At 40.1% G+C, this 14,223-nt stretch overlaps 3 protein-coding genes across 3 annotated transcripts; all 3 read left to right on the forward strand.

Annotated features, from left to right (window-relative positions):
- The first annotated feature begins 837 nt into the window (after positions 1 to 837).
- abhd10b (abhydrolase domain containing 10, depalmitoylase b) lies at positions 838 to 5,628 on the forward strand. Its single transcript, XM_034862659.1, has 5 exons — positions 838 to 972; positions 1,463 to 1,649; positions 2,852 to 2,963; positions 4,611 to 4,748; positions 4,865 to 5,628. The coding sequence occupies exons 1-5, from the start codon at positions 879 to 881 to the stop codon at positions 5,204 to 5,206; spliced, it is 873 nt and encodes a 290-aa protein (XP_034718550.1). The 5' UTR covers positions 838 to 878; the 3' UTR covers positions 5,207 to 5,628.
- A 1,239-nt stretch (positions 5,629 to 6,867) lies between these two features.
- Positions 6,868 to 9,824, forward strand: tagln3b (transgelin 3b). Its single transcript, XM_034862660.1, has 5 exons — positions 6,868 to 7,105; positions 8,004 to 8,229; positions 9,016 to 9,190; positions 9,305 to 9,407; positions 9,518 to 9,824. The coding sequence occupies exons 2-5, from the start codon at positions 8,050 to 8,052 to the stop codon at positions 9,657 to 9,659; spliced, it is 600 nt and encodes a 199-aa protein (XP_034718551.1). The 5' UTR covers positions 6,868 to 7,105; positions 8,004 to 8,049; the 3' UTR covers positions 9,660 to 9,824.
- A 1,967-nt stretch (positions 9,825 to 11,791) lies between these two features.
- On the forward strand, positions 11,792 to 13,844 carry c1qtnf9 (C1q and TNF related 9). Its single transcript, XM_034862658.1, has 3 exons — positions 11,792 to 12,073; positions 12,184 to 12,246; positions 12,454 to 13,844. The coding sequence occupies exons 1-3, from the start codon at positions 11,887 to 11,889 to the stop codon at positions 13,221 to 13,223; spliced, it is 1,020 nt and encodes a 339-aa protein (XP_034718549.1). The 5' UTR covers positions 11,792 to 11,886; the 3' UTR covers positions 13,224 to 13,844.
- Positions 13,845 to 14,223: the final 379 nt, after the last annotated feature.

Genomic DNA, 14,223 nt, shown 5'->3' on the forward strand with positions numbered 1-14,223 from the left:
CAACCACACCATTAAAATGACCCGTATACATAAATGCATCAATATTTATAATTTAATATTATACATAGGCTTACAATAAAACATCTCTCAGAGACTATTTTTATCATGTGTAATTTATAGCCTACTGTTGAATAATCTGAATACTAAGTCCACCACTATCTATAAATAGTCAAAATGAATTATAAAAAAAAAACACTCGTATAGACTTTAAGAGTAACTAAGTCCATGGGTGTTTCTCTTTATAGTGACTTATAGGCTATTTAGGCTGATAATACCACTCAACACCAACGGTCTTCCAGCTGATATTATAGATAGGCTAAAATATTATATGTGTTACTGAAGTGCAGAAATGTAGTACATTTATTGGTTTGGGATCTGAGCTTAAGTCAAAACAAACAGAACATACATGATTGCTACAAGCAAGCAACTCTACAGAAATGGTGGAACGGGCCAAATGCTACATTTAGTTAAGCTTAAGTTGGCTACAGTCTTGAGGCATGTTGAGGCTACTTTACTTTTTAATTATTTGTTACTCCACTGCATTTGTCTGATAGATGTAGTCATCTTCTTTTGCATATACAAAACATATGGTCAGATAATAAGATATGATGAAATGTGAAGTTCAACTGCCCGACAGTATATCAGCTATAACATTAAAATGCTGCATACACAGGTGTGTATCAATCAATTCAATTAATAATGTTATAGTAAAGCTTTGGGCAAGTGCCATTCTGGCATACCTTTTCTTTTTGTTAAATATTTTGATAATAGCATGAATGCAGGAATGGAGTATTTCTACTTTTTCACTCTATTATTGCTATCTTTACTTAATCTGTGAGTGACTCTCGCGATACTTCATCAGTGGGTCGCGTAGCAGTATGGCAGCCGTCGCGCTGAGGTCCTGCCGCAGAGGACTTTCACATATTTTAAGTAATGGAGGGCTCGCAGCTTTGTCTTCACAACGTCTGGAAGGTTTGGTCAAGTCTCTGCTTTTGGCGCAACTAATTAACAACGTTTAAGTCTTATATAAAAGGGTATTAAAACGCAACAGAGGGGGTGTGGCTCCCACAGACTGCGTCGTCTTAAAAATCTAGGGCATATAAACGGTGTGGGGGGGTTGCGCTTGTTAATGCTTTAGCGCTGTCTTGGTTGATTCCCGCATATGAAACCGCTTTGAGATTAATTGGCCTGATTTAGTAGCGTATGTGACCAAATCTTTGGTGTCTTTGGTCGATGTGAAAAAAATAAGCACGCTGATCCCCGAGTATCCATGCTCGATTTAAAAAGTTTGCGTCAAGAGAAGCCTTGTCTTATAAAATGGAGTGTTTGAAACATTGTATTTAGCTGTTGGTTTTTCTAATTTTGCAATTATACCGTAGGCTAGTACTATGAATCATGTAACGTTACGTAACACGTTTTTTCACAGCATTAATAATAGGCTACTTTTCCCTGTGTCAACCAGGAGTCCGGAGACACAAGTCTACAGTGCAGTATGCTTCACGACCAGACCTTCCCAAGCTGGCCTACAGAAGAGTGAAGGGGAAGAGCCCAGGTGTGGTCTACCTCCCAGGATATGGCTCTAACATGAATGGACAGAAAGCTGAGGCACTGGAGGAGTTCTGTAGGTCACTAGGGCATGCATGCCTTAGGTAAGCTGTCCAAACACACCTCTGACAAGTGTGCATACTAATACCATCCAATGCTCATAATTTTATACTAAATACAGAATAGATAAGCTCTAATAGACATACCTCCTACGTATAGTGCTGGTCTTGAATGTCCATAGATTTAGTTTTGAGAAACACATGCAATACCTTCAAAGCAATACAACTTTTGTAATCACCAATTCAGCTTGATTCATAAAGTTCTTAAACTGAATGCAGACAATCCAAAGTGTGTTACAGATTTACATGAGCCAAAATAAGAAGCATGAAATCTAAAAGATGCAAGAACCCACAACCCACCCACTGTTACACTTCTACAGCCTTGATCAAATAACAGGAGAAGATCAAATAACAGGAGAAGCACCTGTAGACAATAAACAGTTTTAAGCAGTTTTTTGAATAAGATATCAGTATTTTTAAAGGTCCAATGACATGGTGCTCTTTGGATGAATATAGACCTTAGTGGTCCCCTAATACAATATCGGAAGTCTCTTTCTCAAAATTAAACCTTGGTCCAGAATTACAGCCATTAGAACCAGTCCCACAATGAACTTTCCTTAGTATGTGTCATTTCTGTGTCTGTAGCTTTTGAAGAAGAGAGGGGGGTCATGGTGGAGACTGACAGTGTGGCCTTGACCAACTGCCACGATGCATGTTTGAAAGCCATGATGTCTCCCACTCATGCGTGGGAAAAATTCTCCGGGTGTTCAAAGCAGAGAAAGGGGAAGTAACCTTGCCCCTTATGACCTCATAAGGAGCAAGATTCCAGATCGGCCCACCTGAGCCTTCATTTTCTCAAAGGCAGAGCAAGATACCCGGCGTTCGGTTTACACCTATCGCCAGTTCTAGCCACTGGGGGACCACAAGCAGGCTGGGGAACTCATATTAATGTTAAAAAATATCAAAGTGAAATGTGTAATTTTCATGCCATGGGACCTTTTAAAAAAGCATACCTTTAACCCTTCCAAACCTCTCATGGTCATTCAAAGCCTCTATTCCTGAGGTGATTGGATATAAAAGGCATGGCTTCATCATACTGAATACTCAAAGGCCCCATCTTATGTTCAGTTTAGTACATAACAGATTTACTGTACTCATAATGCCTTAAACAAATCTAATCAAACTTTGGCCTTAGCCTTTGTTTGACCCTCTAATACCCATGGGCTGCTCTAATTATGTTTTCACAGGTTTGACTACACAGGACATGGGGCCTCAGATGGGGCGCTATCAGAAGGAACTATTGGTACCTGGAAAAAAGATGTCCTTTTCGTGTTGGATGAGTTAGTAGAGGGGCCACAGGTAAACATTTCCTAGGGTCATCATGCCTCTTTGCCTGTTTCTGGTGTTTAGTAATCCATGGAGTTGGGAAATGAGAGTCAGTCCCCATTTGGAACAGGTTTAATGTCAGCATTCATGCTCTCAGAAAGGAACATGGTCTTAGCTTTTCATGTGAGACTAGGGTCATGAAAGGAAAACCTCTTCAAATGTATAGATGTGATTTAACAAGCTGGAAAAGAAGGGCAAAATGCAAGAATCTCAAAACATTGATTTCAGTTGAGTTCCAGTTACAGGGTTCTAGTTGTTGTAGTGAATATACATGCATTAAGTTAAAAGAATAAGATGTTTTTATTTAACTAATGGCGTTTTTCCACTGCATGGTACCTCCTCAACTCTACTTGCCATTTTTGATTTTCCATTATGAAAAAAGTACCTGGTACCTACTAACAGATACTTTTTTTTAGTATAATCGCTGTCGAGGTTCCAACCGAGCAGAGGCAATACCAAAAGGCGACGTCAAAATCTGCAAACAACTGATTGGTTGGAGAGATTCGTCACTAATTGCTGCGTCGTCATTGCTGGCAACAGACTGGGGTGTCATGAACAAACCCGTTGTGTTTAAGTAGTTTAGCCAGCGTATTTTTTGCTGCTTCCAGCCTCTTTTGAAACTATTTTGTATTCTGGCTGTAATCACAGCCACATGCAGAGAATCAAAAGCAACACACCTTTGACGTTCTGCGTGTGTCGCGTTAGGTCAGGACAGTTTCCTGCTAGAACAACCAGCCACGCTCGCCTCATGCATGAGGCAGTACTAATCAGCAATGGAAAAAGGAGAACGGGGCACCGCGGGCGAGCAGGAGTCAAGCAGATACCACATAATGGAAAAACGTTGTGCATCCTCCCACAGTAATACAAGTGAATCTTCTAAAATCAGCCAGTAAAAATTTTTAGATACTCTTTGAGAGAGCCACAAAGGCTCCTGTGAAAAAAGAAACCAAAATGAAAAAAAAAATCTAATGGTAAACGTACTTATTGCATTTTACTTACTTTTTAAGTTGATCTTAAATAGTTTTTTGTTTGAAGATCCCCTTCAAACACACTTTACGACCTATAAGAATACTCCGCTTTGAATAATATTTTTTTTGTCTGGTTTTTCCACAAAATAAAACTATTGAAATTACATCTTATTGTTTCCCCTAATATGTAAATGGCCACGATTAGTTTCAAACAAAATCCTGCTGGTATGTCATCGTGTTAAACTCAGATTTAACGGGAGCACAGAGAAACTTGAGCAGATGAATGTAAAACACAGCCTTCTAGTATAAACCTCTGCACGTACATCATGCTGCACAGGGAAGCTCAAACATCCAAGTGACGCAACAATATTATATATATTAATAATATTTATATCATAGCAGAATCTATGATATAATTGGAATAATTAAATCATCACCCACATTTTTGTATTTACTGTATGTTCCACTACGTCTCCAGAAGATGGCACTTTGTTACCACATTTATGGTCTCATTAGTCTTCCTCTACCATGATTGTTCTGCAGGAATCTGGTGTTGTCTTTTTGTAGTGTATTTTAATAAATTATTTTTCGTTAATAAGTAGACCAGTTGGTCATTTTTTTTACAGTCTCTGATGTTTTTGGTTACTTGTAGATAATGGTGGGTTCCAGTATAGGCGGTTGGTTCATGCTGCTTGCAGCCATTGCCAGACCAGAGAAGACTGCAGCACTGGTGGGCATCTCCACTGCTGCTGATCACATTGTCACACTGTTCAACTCTCTTCCTCTGGAGGTAGGAACAAATAATATTATCACATATAAACCTTTTTAGCATTCTATTTGAAACTTTGAAGGCATTTACATTTAAATGTTTTTCTGAATTGGATTTCTTCATGTTTGAATGTGCAGACACGCAAGGAGTTTGAGGAGAAGGGGGAGTGGACGCTGCCCACCAAACACTCAGAGGAGGGTCATTACAAGTTTAGTATGGACTTTCTGAAAGAGGCGGAAAATCACTGTGTGCTCCAGAGTCCCATCCCCATCACCTGTCCCGTACGGCTCATTCACGGGCTCAAAGATGAGGACGTCCCCTGGCACATCTCCATGCAGGTTGCAGAACGCGTCCTCAGTCCTGATGTGGATGTCATCCTTCGACGAAATGGCCAGCATCGCATGTCTGACAGGGATGACATCAAGCTCATGGTCTACACTATTGATGATCTCATAGACAAGCTGACCACTCTGGTCTGAGTTAGGAATGGATGAGTGAGCTTGAGAAGATGCTGAGATAAGGAGAGAAGGACTGTGTTTACCGGGAAGTCAACCTTCAAGAAATTTACCAAACAATGGCATGTTTGTCTGCCAAATATGACCTTTCATCCATGTCTGTTTTTCTCCCCCATACATTATGTCATTTCAACATGCTGTTGCAAACTATTTTAAAAGGGAGCTTTCCTGCTAGCGGTTCCCTTGTATATTCAGGTTGCATTTGTATGTGTTCCAGGTTTGCATATGGAGTGTTATGTTGGCCTTATTTAGGCCCACAGTTGCTTCTGTGTCAGCTGTCGTTCTTATTGTTTGACTATTTTCCCCTCCCACTTTACTTAGACACATAGTTTTCCTGTGCCTTTTTTAATCACCCTTTTTGGCCAATAAAACCTCTGCACACTAGAGTGCAGGTCTCAGTCTGTTACAACTAACCTAACACAATCCACAACAGTTTTAAAGGAATGAAATGAATTAAGATATTGAAATGCATTCACACAATACTTAAGTTCAAAAAATATTTACAATTTTAGGAAGTCCTAAGATAAAAGTTAAGGGCTCTCTTGTGTTTTTTTCTTTTTTGTGTCAAAATCAGAGCCCAATTCACATCACCATGATTACTAAACAATAAGGGCTTTTCAATACTATATTTTTTTCATACAAACCCAGATGGAGTAAACTGTAGAACACTAACATGTCGCCACAATGAATGATGGTTCTAAATTATCAGTCCAAATCATCAAGGGTTGTTGGTTACAGCCATGGGAGATTTACATTTGTTAGAACATTCAGTTACATGACTCCTCATACCTGTTGGCCTTTAGCCATAGAGGGGCCTGCTGAATGGAGTCACTGGACTGTTGATTATTAACATGTGATTGGCCACTATAGCCGCTCTCTGCTCAATGGGGCAAGACCAGCCACTTAACTGCAGCGGTGACCTTTAACTCATGGTTGAGCTATGTAGTCAGTTATTGTGTGTCAAAACTAAAGTCAAACCTCAATTTATAGGAGCATGCACCCGACAGCTGTAATGCAAGAAGAAGAGATGGTGCAAAAAGGCTCATATGTTGTTTTACTATGGGCTCACTTTGCTATAGTTTTTAAATAAAGCAAGTTTGTGCACCACATATATTTGTTTACCACCAAAAGCACAAAAGTACTTGTCTTACTGTCTAGCTGTTTATAACAAGACATTGAGCCATAACACTCCGCAAACAGCCTTTCCCTTATTCAACATTTATCCTCCACATTAAAACTCATAATTTAGTAAGCAAAATAAAAACGTCCCATCACTGAAACTAGGAGACAGATGCTGTAACAAGCACTAAGGCTTAGTGTTTAGCTTTTGTAGAAGCCAAACAAACTAATAAGTCAGAAGGGAGACCAGTTAGAACAGGTACTCAACAAGATAATATACGCAAACATCCACTCTGCTTAAGTGCAATTGATCAAGTCACTGAATCTATAAGTCACAGTGAAGTATTATTTTTTCTTTTATTGCAGACGTTGAGTGGATGTCCAATATTAACTTGAAGTCCCAGCCAAGAGTTTAAAAATAATAAAATTAAGTTGGCACCGTCATGTGCCGGGTTGCTAAGGGTCACTTCATGATGTCGAAAGCTGAGCATCCACCACAGTGACCACTGTACGGAAGCGGTGTCACGTCGCATTGTGTGTTGAGACTCTTTAGGGACCCCTCCTTGGAAGCTGGCATATAAAACGAGTGACCCGCCCCTCCCGGACATATGAGATCCAGTCCGGCCCCACGCGCCTAGATGCTGTGCTTAATGGATGCTTCTGCAGTTCAGCATCCTCAGCCCTGCCCAGCTCAGCGGAATTAACACTGTGACTCGGACAAATCTGACGACTCTCTCCTCTTCAGTAAGTATAGTCTTTATTGAATAAAACAGCTTTGAGTGCATGACAAATTGGATCTTATGTTTAATGCGTCCGATATCCGTGTCGCAGTTAGTGGGTGAGCTTTGCGCAGTTGCCCTTTGGGTTTGTAAAATGTTTAAAAGGCTGCAGGATGCGCAGCAATGTGGTGTCGTCACATTAGATGGCGGGACTTTCTCTCAAATGACTGAATTTAACTGACAGAATTGCGCCCAAAAACAAATGTAGTGAAGACACTGAAGAATGAACTCAAACCTTTAAATGCGGCACGCGGCTGACGTAATTTAATTAAACGGCCTTGCGGGCTAAATATAGATCTGTTGTACAATGCATGAATGCATGTTTTCTAAGAAGGCAAACTTTCCGAAAATAGCCAACATGTGATTATTTAATTCGCGTCATGATGACTGCCAATTGGTGGTCATGCTTGAGCCATCATCTTATGAAGCGCATCACTGCACACAGCGTGCCGGAAACTGGCTTGGCTGTTACCATAACAACAAAAGGGCTTGTCCCTGTTCGGGACAGCATCCATGGACCACACCCTTCCCTGTTAAAGCCTCCAGAGATGCGCCCTAGGTGGACTGCTGAGCTGTAAAGAGAGAGACTAAAACCGTTTTTTTGTTGTTGTTACTTTTCTTCAAAGATTATCATCATGTAGGCTATTAGTGCTCTAATGCTTTAGATTTTTACGGTTGTAAACGGAAACAAATTAACTCTAAAAGGAATTGTAGTTATCCTGAATCCATTTAATCAGGATTCAAAATAGTCACTAAAAACTCACAAAGTACTAACATGTTATTGGAAATTGGAAGTTTTGTGTCAGAATATTTTTGTAGTAATGCTATTTTAGCCTCATGTAGCTGCTATTTGTTGTCTTCAGGGCTACTAGACACCATATACTCTACTAGAGTGTTGCAAGAACTGCCATGGCGAACAGAGGGCCCAGCTACGGACTGAGCCGAGAGGTGCAGGAGAAGATTGAGCAAAAGTATGACCAAGACCTGGAGCAGCGGTTGGTGGACTGGATAGTTGCCCAGTGTGGAGGAAACCTGGAGAGGCCACCGACAGGCAGGGAGAACTTCCAGAAATGGCTGATGGATGGAACAGTGAGTGGCTGCAGTACCTGTACTTAAAATAGAAATTACCATTGAATTATTTAATATACAACATAACAGAGCTCTGTCAGAAAAGCCCATGAAGTCAAAAGGCTAAAATTAGCTTCAATGAAGAATAATGTTATGCATTTATGGTATTGAGATATTATATGTGGTTACTATTTGGAATAATCTGCCATTATCATCACGTCTAACAGAAAGAAGGGTCCAACTGATAGTGTAGAAAAGAGGACTTTGTTTTGCCATACTGAAAAATCAGTTTTGACATATAGTGAGTTTTAAATGGCTAACTGTTATGGTACTTGCTTTGTAAATGTAGAATTTTGTTCCTGGTCATTTGGGGAGCCTTTGTTGGAAAACTCCCTTGACTTCCCTCAAAATTCATGATATTATAAGACTTAATTGACAATCGATTATAAAATGGACCCTGTATGATGCAGCAGTATCCTCTTACTGTACTTGACACTCCAGCTGACTAATCATTCAGAGAAAGACAGAAACATCCATTTCTGCACCGGCAAGTTACTCCCCACACAATAACACAATGCAGCCATGAAACATTAAGGAAATTACTCTCACATGTATAAGTGCTATTAGCTTTTACAACTAATTCCAAATGCCTTTTTAGATCCCATTCTCTTAGGGCACTAACAACAGCACAACTTAATCCTAACTAAATAAAAGTGTTAGGATAAGCTAAATCTCACAACTGTCATTACTCTGTGGTTAGTGTGTCAGTTTATTTTGATCAAGTCAGATTTCTGACCTCCGTCGCAGATCCTCTGTAGGCTTATCAACAGCCTTTATCCGAGGGGGAAGGAGCCTATTAAGAAGATCCCAGACACACAAATGGCCTTCAAACAAATGGAGAAGATCTCCCAATTCCTGCAAGCAGCTGAAGCTTATGGAGTCACAACCACTGACATATTTCAAACTGTGGACCTCTGGGAAGGTAATTTTACCTCTGACTCCATCTACTGCTGGGGTGATATATATTTATTCATGTTAAAAGAAAATCGTACGTGACATGATCCATGACAAAATGATCCTTTTGTTCTGGCTATAGGAAAGGACATGGCAGCAGTGCAAAGAACTCTTATGGCTCTGGGGAGTGTGGCTGTCACTAAGGACGACGGTCATTACAGAGGCGACCGAGACTGGTTCCACAGGTAAAGAGAGATTTCACTGTAACATTGGAACTTTACAATTTTACCTCTGCATGCCCATGGTGCTTCATGTGTTTTGTATACCTCAATGTGTTACTGTTGTTTCTGTGTAGGAAAGCCCAAGGGTATCGGCGAGAGTTCAGCCAAGAGCAGCTTCGCCAAGGTCAGAGTTTGATCGGCCTGCAGATGGGCAGCAACCGCGGGGCTTCCCAATCTGGTATGACGGGCTACGGTATGCACCGTCAGATCATGTAGACTGCTTACTAACCTGCTCCCATGCTTCCAGACCTTGTTTTCTACTAATACCGCAAAAGGTGTAGTCCTAAAACCTCCATATAATTTGTAGCACCTGCCATGTTAACCTTGATTTCCCTGGAATTGCTGCTTTCCCTAACAGAATGTTCTATCTTTAAAAAAAAATGATGTCAAATGCTGTAGATGTTCTTCTTCAAACTTTCTTCCTGTTACTCTCTACCCTTTTGCCATGTACTGTTCACCCTCTAGCTTTGTTTACTTTCCATGTCCAAATTATTACGTAATGTGAAACTCAACATCAATTTAGTCTTACATCTTAAAATCTCTATACAAAACAAGCCATCAGTGTTATTCACATTTTACATTTTAAAAAATACTGTAAGCCACTGTTACAACATGCTATGTGGTGTTTATATGTATTTATATACACTTTCATTCACATTTATCATTGGGTACTGTTTTAGGATGATCTTGTACTGTCAAAGTATTTAGCCTTACACCTAATGGAAGTCAATGACTAACAATGTCTCTGCTATCTTGTCTGAAGACTTGTTGCAGTACCCTCTGTAACCAAATCAACCTCATGTTGGGACTGGTTATGGAACTACAGAGACTTTGTCCTGATATATTGGCCTCAAATTATAAATGAGTTGCATTCATTCTGAGCCATACCCTTGTTATTTGTTTGTTAGATTACATCTTTGTCCATGATGTGTCCATTTTGTGTCCACGCAAGTAAATGTGCAGCAGCCAACTTAAAGTTTCAATATCTGGTGCCAGGTAAAGTCATTGCTTGAATGTGCACTTGTATGTATTGTCATGTTTATATTTTTAAATATATTTCTATCTGGAGGCTTGTGAGAAGAACTATTGAAAAAAAAAAAAACGTATGTGAACATATGTATTTGTGTCTGTTTGTGTAACACAATCTGGGTATCTTAATAAGTGGGAAGTCATGGGTGTATGCTGTGTGCTCAGAGGGTTGTGTTTTTTTTTCTTATCTTGGTTTTATGTGACAGCTCCTCCCTTGCGCCCATCCCTCCTCTCTCTCCTCACTGTACACAATCTAATAAAGGGGCAGCAGCACGGCATAATAATTAGGTTGACGGTCCCTCTACCAGATTTTCCTCCTGATTCAAGCCTTTCTGCCACAAAATCTTTGCTTCACTGACCCTGAGTAAGACATTAAACCCATGCTGGTCAAGAAATGCTGTTTCATACCTTAGTGGAGAGTGTGGCAAAAACAGAAGAGTCACCAAAACTGCTAAACAAATGTTTTTAAAACCCTATAATGTATTGTTGTTATGGTTCACTATTTTTTGCATGGCTTTTACCCTCCTATGGAAACTCAGTAATCAAATGTCCACTCTAAACATGGTTAACATTAAAATCAATGTAGCAGATAACACGTAAAGGGCACTGTCATTAAGATAAGCAGTAACCTTTGTCTAAGAAGCTAGCCCGTAAGGTTGGGCTTTGGGTCACAAAAGGTCACATTTTTATGTCAGTGATCCAGTTCATGGGGTCAGTTGTTCCTGACTGTTGATATTTTATAAAGCACATAAGAGAAAAGCTGGCAGGAATTTACATTTTAGTTTGATATTAGTATCTAGTGACTAAATACAGTCCATTACAATGCTTACCTTTGAATCTTGGACAAAAGAAACTATCGTGCTAATATTATTCTATAAGGCATCTATTCCTAATGCCATGTTTTTATTGTTCAATTAAAATTAGATATTGTGCCATGCAGACAGCATGTGATCATTTGTTAAAATATCCTGTTTGTTTCACTGTATAGGAAGGCAGCACATGTGAAACTATGTGTCCTTCTGCGTGTCTGGCCCTGACATAATACTCTATGCTTATTATTAGCCTGAACTAGACTAGAGAAGCATGTAAAGGGGCACAACTGATGTGTAACTGACAGACACAATAAGTAAGCCACAAACAGTCTGACCAATGAACGGCCTGAGTTCATTCTTGTCCAAAGTTCTTGTACAGCTTTTGTTTTCTTTGTTCAGTGTCTTGGTTGTCTTTTGTTCCACAGCGCTCCTTTTGAGTAGGCCTATTTGAATACAACACAATTTGATTACTTGCTGTGTGTTGATATATGTGTAAGGCATGTGGCTATAAGGCAAACTATGCACTGGATTTAACTTTGTTTAGTCTAAAAGGTTTTAACATAGTTGGATATTGGTTTTATGAGACAGGTGTAACAGGTACAATGTTGCAGATGAGACTTAGAGACACTTTCCTGCTCCTTCTATTGGCGGTCGGGTGTGCAACACAGGAAGAAACCCAAATTAAAGGCTGTTTTTGTGGACACCCTGGAATACCAGGCGATCCTGGACACAATGGTACACCTGGCAGAGACGGCCGAGATGGACTCAGAGGTGACAAAGGTGATCAAGGTAAGCTTAGAAGAGAAGACTTCTCCTTTAGAACTTGACTGTATAAACATTTTCCAAAATGTCTCATTGCAATTTATAATAACAATAATTTGTAAATCCCCCATTAAAAGGTCAAGTTGGCCCTACTGGACTAGCAGGCAATGATGGCCTTAAGGGAGACAAAGGAGAACTTGGTATGTATCTTCAGAATAACCAAATCTGTAAAGAAACCTGTGTTGGAACAATATATAATTACCAGCTTTATATACTTTATTTGCACTGAATATTTATAAAGTTGTTGTCCCTTGTCTGGCCTTTTAAAATATGTATGTAGGTCTCTGAATAGTAAACAATGAGCCTAGTTTATGAGTGGATTTATTGTGTGTGTGTGTCATCTACAGGTGCAGTTGGTCCAGCAGGGCTCAAAGGAAAAAGGGGAGACAATGGAGAACGGGGTCCTCCTGGGAAATTGGGGCCTCAAGGAGTCCAAGGGCCCGTCGGTCTGAAAGGAAATAAGGGAGAGCTTGGGCTACCTGGACCCCAAGGACCTAAAGGTGATTTGGGGCCTCTTGGACCCGAGGGTCCAAAGGGGGAAATTGGTCTTCGGGGTGACAGAGGCATTCAGGGTCCACTGGGACCTCCCGGCAGGCCAGGCCATAAGGGGGAAATTGGTGTCCCAGGTCAAAAAGGTAATATCGGTTATCGTGGTGACAAAGGTACCCAAGGAGAAAAGGGTGATATAGGTGAGAAGGGAGATGCACTCGTTAACCCTAAAAGTGCCTTCTCTGTGGGACTCACATCACAAAGCAAACTCCCAGCAGCTAATGCACCGATCCGGTTTGACAAGATCATCTACAATTTACAGAAACACTACGATTCACAAACAGGAAGATTCACATGCTCCACAGCAGGAGCCTATTTCTTCACCTACCACATCACTGTCTTCTCCAGAAACGTGAAGGTGGCTCTTGTAAAGAACGGTGTAAAGATCATCCACACCAAGGATACCTACCAGAGCAGCGAGGATCAGGCAGCGGGGGGCGCTGTGCTGCACCTTGACGTGGGGGACAAGGTGTGGCTGCAGGTGGTTGGAGGAGAGCTGTTCAATGGGCTCTTTGCTGATGAAGATGACGACACTACCTTTTCTGGGTTCTTAATCTTTGGGGTTTAAACTAAGCATCATTTCTTTAAATTTGCTGGAGAATGTTTCAGAATAGAAATCAGCCCGCCTCTAAACTTTAGTTGATTGTATAATTCATTGTGCAATCTAAATGCTAGTAGGCCTACTCCACTACTGCACTTAAGTGCATCTATGTTATGCTACTTTAATACTTCTACTCACATCATACTTTTTACTCCACTGGATTTATTTGACTACTCTGGTTACTTCGCTAATTAAGATTGTACATGTAAATCATATGGCAGGCTTATAAAATAAAATGTATTGTTAAAGGTGAACAACTTAGAATATACACTACTTCAAAACAGCTCCAAACAGTAAAATATTAAATATACAATACAACACTCAAAGGGGCACTTTTACTGCAGTACTTTTCTTTTGATACTTCAAGTAGGCTACATTTTGCTGATAATATTTCCATTCTTTTACTTTAGTAGAATTTTAAATACAGGATTTTTACACAGTTAACTTTGTTAACTTTTAACGTTGTGTGTGCATTGTGTGGTTAAATCAATTAAATTAGCTTTCTTGCAAGATCTTGAGCTTGTGATTCTGCTGACAAGAGAGCATCAGCCTGTAGATGACAAGGCAACATTTAAAAGATGAAATAGAGGTGTGGTTTCATTTTTGGCACAAGCAAAAGTTACATCAGTTTTGTTGTTTTCCATTTCACTATCCTGGTGGTTGTTTTAAAATACAACATCCACTATGTAATCGTTCCTTTGGTATTTGGGGATGGGCATTTACAATAGAAATACCCGAGACATTAAATGTTTTTGGCATTGTGAAATGACACGACACGAGGAAGACAGCAATACAAACTGGAAAGTCCACTCTTTTTTTGTCTTCAAAGAGCCGCAGGAAGTGAAGAGCAGCATTCTCTTTTTTATTTTTCTAAGAGTGTTCCACCTTGGGCGTGGTTTCGGGGGTCACGGTCTCATCTACTTAATTATGATTGGCTGTCCGTCGTATGGTCACGTTGTGGTCAACC

This window comes from Etheostoma cragini, chromosome 22 (genome assembly GCF_013103735.1).
Source record: "Etheostoma cragini isolate CJK2018 chromosome 22, CSU_Ecrag_1.0, whole genome shotgun sequence".
Lineage (NCBI taxonomy): Eukaryota > Metazoa > Chordata > Actinopteri > Perciformes > Percidae > Etheostoma > Etheostoma cragini.

Coding starts and splice junctions, on each gene's coding strand:
- c1qtnf9 (XM_034862658.1), top strand. CDS start 11,887: ATGTTGCAGATGAGACTTAGAGACACTTTCCTGCTCCTTCTATTGGCG. Junction 12,074..12,183: donor AGGTGACAAAGGTGATCAAG/GTAAGCTTAGAA, acceptor CCCCATTAAAAG/GTCAAGTTGGCCCTACTGGA. Junction 12,247..12,453: donor GGGAGACAAAGGAGAACTTG/GTATGTATCTTC, acceptor TGTCATCTACAG/GTGCAGTTGGTCCAGCAGGG.
- tagln3b (XM_034862660.1), top strand. CDS start 8,050: ATGGCGAACAGAGGGCCCAGCTACGGACTGAGCCGAGAGGTGCAGGAG. Junction 8,230..9,015: donor AATGGCTGATGGATGGAACA/GTGAGTGGCTGC, acceptor CCTCCGTCGCAG/ATCCTCTGTAGGCTTATCAA. Junction 9,408..9,517: donor GACCGAGACTGGTTCCACAG/GTAAAGAGAGAT, acceptor GTTTCTGTGTAG/GAAAGCCCAAGGGTATCGGC.
- abhd10b (XM_034862659.1), top strand. CDS start 879: ATGGCAGCCGTCGCGCTGAGGTCCTGCCGCAGAGGACTTTCACATATT. Junction 973..1,462: donor GTCTTCACAACGTCTGGAAG/GTTTGGTCAAGT, acceptor TGTGTCAACCAG/GAGTCCGGAGACACAAGTCT. Junction 2,964..4,610: donor AGTTAGTAGAGGGGCCACAG/GTAAACATTTCC, acceptor GGTTACTTGTAG/ATAATGGTGGGTTCCAGTAT.